At 38.7% G+C, this 4,173-nt stretch overlaps 1 protein-coding gene across 5 annotated transcripts in view; it reads right to left on the reverse strand.

Annotated features, from left to right (window-relative positions):
* The window catches only part of EXTL3 (exostosin like glycosyltransferase 3), a 143,935-nt gene that overhangs the window by 7,606 nt on the left and 132,156 nt on the right, over positions 1 to 4,173 (reverse strand). For 4 of the 5 annotated variants that reach the window (XM_059372475.1, XM_059372502.1, XM_059372484.1 and 1 more), the window contains one exon: positions 2,274 to 2,402. The exons of the other annotated variant lie outside the window; for it this stretch is intronic. In XM_059372475.1, coding sequence (XP_059228458.1) covers positions 2,274 to 2,402 — 129 coding nt within the window. The remainder of the gene's footprint in view (positions 1 to 2,273; positions 2,403 to 4,173) is intronic. 5 annotated transcript variants of the gene reach the window in all.

Genomic DNA, 4,173 nt, shown 5'->3' on the forward strand with positions numbered 1-4,173 from the left:
TTTTAAAGATTTTATTTATTCATTTGACAGAGAGAGATTACAAGTAGACAGAGAGGCAGGCAGAGAGAGAGAGAGAGAGAGAGACAGAGGCAAGCAGGCTCCCTGCTGAGCAGAGAGCCCGATGCGGGACTCCATTCCAGGACGCTGAGATCATGACCTGAGCCGAAGGCAGCGGCTTAACCCACTGAGCCACCCAGGCGCCCCATGAGATTTTGATTTTTAAAAAGTCATCCTAATCTTCAGTTGAACTCTTATTATATTCCCATGAAGATTGAGAAAATTCTCAAAGAATACTCATTTTTCAAGATTTCACTTGGTAAGGAACATGTATACCATGTGCAAATTATTTCTGTCTCATTCTCTACACTGAAGAGACAGTTCTGGCTAATGAAACACTGGCCTAATAATATGGTAGACAAACACGCTTTAATAAGGACAAAAAATTCATCATGTCTGTGAGTGCTTCAGGTGACTAATGCTATTATTAGGCACCTAATCACTCAGATACTTTAAATTTTCATGGATAATGTCTTCTGATCTACTAGCAAAGTATAAATAGAAGCATACATGTTGGATGAAGTTTAGTCCCTGGCCACGTAAGAAAGGATAAAGAAAGAAAAGAACATTGCACCGATCATTAATTTCTTTCTAAGACCCCTATCTCCCTATCTTAAAGTTTATAAAGAAGTGTGCCTTTTCATTTAACATCACACAGAATGAAAACAAATATTTTCATTTAATATTTATTTATTTTAATATCTATCACTGCACCTGAGAAACACACACTTTTATTAAAATAATTATAACAATTATTCCATTTTTTAAAAATTGGAATATTATTTTGCTAATTATTTTTCTTTTATGAGACTTTAGCAGACGGCCCAGGAATAGAAAAAACTATGGGGTAATCAGGAATTAAGTTCTAATGCTGAGCTATACTTGGGAAAAGGTATGATTAGGTATAAATGAATCATAAGGCCCACAACTGTTTTTCTCTCTTTTTTTTTTTTTTTTAAAGATTTTTATTTATTTATTTGACAGAGAGAGATTACAAGTAGGCAGAGAGGCAGGCAGAGATAGAGAGGAGGAAGCAGGCTCCCCGCCGAGCAGAGACCCCGATGCGGGACTCGATCCCAGGACCCTGAGATCATGACCTGAGCCGAAGGCAGCGGCCTAACCCACTGAGCCACCCAGGCGCCCTGTTTTTCTCTCTTTTTATGCTTTTTTTTATGAACCCAATGTCCTCTGTTTACCACTCTACCACCACTAAAGATATCATTAGCATAGGTTGATGATTACTTAATCTATAACTTACCTTCAAAATATAAGAAGAATGAAATACCCATCCAATTATTATTAATGATATACATGGAGGTAAACTTGTTATTTTGTAAAATTAAGTAATATGTCTTTTTAATAATAATAACATTAAGATATGACTCAGCTTATTAATCCTGAGGACATCAGGTATGAATCCATCACATAAATACTGACAGACCATGGTCATAGATACTATTACTTTGAACTGACAGATTCTCAAGTATTAACTGCTGCGAGGTCCTTACCAGGCCTACGCTAATTCCTACCAGAAGAGCTTCCACTTGTCTGCACCTGCAATGATGACACAGAAGATGATGTAACTGGCCCTTCTGTGCACTGAATATGAAATTATTATATTCTGGTCAAATATATTCACTAACTCGAAGACAAAGACAGAACTCAAATTTCTAGAATTCTGAGGGTACTTGTGGTTTTGTTTTTTGAGTAAATTGTCTTTCATAGTATTACTTATATGCCTGGCACTATTTTTAGAGCTTTACATATATTAATGCAGAAACCTTAAATTTCTTGTACCAAGGGTCTATGGAAAACTTAATAATTTTAAAGTCTTGATGGACATAAATAATACTTCAAGATGTAATAACAAAAGTAATGTGATATGAAAATATCTGTGAGTTCTATTGGTGACAATCACAGTTGCTGCAAATACTCTTAGAATGGTCACGTGTTTCCTAACTGATGAAAATATTAAATCCCAGTTACAGATTAATAAAAATTAAAGATGTTACATTTTTCCCATCCAAGTTCTAAACCCTCTGACTTCTGTCCATTTAACCTTAGTAGTTAAGAGTCCCTATATTCACAATTCATTTAACGCAAAGACAATTACAGATGAGGACTCTGAGGTATGGTGAGTCTCATACTGCACTACCGCGAAATAAGTGAATTAAGTAAGGATGCACCCCCAGTCCCTTAAGTACTGGGACCCTCACCTTGATGGGGGGTTTCCGAGTGATGTGGGAGACAAGGAAGTTCATGGCAATGTCCTCACAGTTGATGTATTCATCCACCATATCTCGGATGGCCTGGGGCATCACGTAAGAATACAGGTAGGCATAATACTGTCAGGGGTAGAAAAAGAATCACATAATCTGTTAGAGTCCACAGTTCTCTGGCTCTCAGCCAAAATATACATGGATCCAGGGGCTGTTAGGAAGTGTAGGGTGGGGAGAAGGTCGGGTGTGATGATCAGCCATGGAATCACCACTCCCTTTAGGGAGTTGGAGCCAAGGATGCTAAACATCCCACAAGGCAGATACTCTGTAATAAAGGATTATCCCATCCAAACTGCCATTATCACCCCCCTTTTGAGGTCCTTGGTTCCTCAGTGACTTTATAACAATATGAAGATTCATCAAAGTAGGTCAGACGGTGGTTTAGATGAACAGCACCCTATGTGTGACAATGGCAATAAGGGATAAGTGAGGGGAAAACCCGACAATAGAGCCATAAGACATCCAATCCCTCAGTTCCTCCACTTAAGGATTCTAGAATCAATCACTTCTGAATGCTTGCCCCTGGCTACTCCCTACTCCAAGCTACAAACATTGTTTCTCTTGCCTGGATTATTCATGCAGTCTCCTAAACAGTTTCCCTGCTCCCATATTTTCTTTCCTCCAATCCATTCTATGCACACCAGAGTGATCATGTTCAAATATAAGTTCAACTGAACATGTCACTCCAAACCCCTCAATAGCTTTTTATCTCACTCAGAGTAAAGGCCTATGTTCTTAAAATGTCCTAAAGGCCCACAAAATGGTGTACTAAAGCTGGCTCACACCTGCTAATGAATGTCGATTGCAAAATTTTCAGGAATTTTGTGAGGCCATTTAGAATTTTGTGAGATTATTATGAAAAATAGCCATTATTAAAAAATATAATTACATAAAATTAAATAAGCTATATTAAAAACCAATAAAAACCTAAAGCACATCACTTCTTAATTAATTAGCTTCATTTCACTATTGTTTATTACATTTTAGTATTGTCTTATTTATGTCTATCATATCTATATGGTGAAAATATTATAGAACTGCCCATCCCTTCCCATCTCCAAATTCAGTGACTCATGTGCATAACTTCAAATGAGCCATGCTAAAAATATTTATACCACAGAAATGGACAAATGCCATAAACACGGCACATATTAACTGATATGTTGCAATGTTGTTGCTGCTGAATAGGTGAGGTGCCCAATAAAACTGTTTTATATGTTAGAATTAAAACTGATTTAAATAGTTAGAATCTATGTAATGTAATAATGATCATAAAATTTTTGTATTACCCACTGGTTTGCTGGTTATTTTGTGGCAAAGTACTTAAAAGGTGGTGAACTTAAAAGGTGAATTACAGGGACGCCTGGGTGGCTCAGTGGGTTAAAGCCTCTGCCTTCAGCTTGGGTTATGATCCCATGGTCCTGGGATCGAGTCCCACATCGGGCTCTCTGCTCAGCGGGGATCCTGCTTCCCTCCGCTCTCTCTCTCTGCCTGCCTCTCTGCCTACTTGTGAGATCTGTCAAATAAATAAATAAGGTGAATTACACGCATTTCTTTTATAAAAAGACAAGATGAGGGGCGCCTGGGTGGCTCAGTGGGTTAAGCCGCTGCCTTCAGCTTGGGTTATGATCCCATGGTCCTGGGATCGAGTCCCACATCGGGCTCTCTGCTCAGCGGGGATCCTGCTTCCCTCCGCTCTCTCTCTCTGCCTGCCTCTCTGCCTACTTGTGAGATCTGTCAAATAAATAAATAAGGTGAATTACACGCATTTCTTTTATAAAAAGACAAGATGAGGGGCGCCTGGGTGGCTCAGTGGGTTAAGCCGCTGCCTTCAGCT

Source organism: Mustela nigripes, chromosome 1, assembly GCF_022355385.1.
Source record: "Mustela nigripes isolate SB6536 chromosome 1, MUSNIG.SB6536, whole genome shotgun sequence".
Lineage (NCBI taxonomy): Eukaryota > Metazoa > Chordata > Mammalia > Carnivora > Mustelidae > Mustela > Mustela nigripes.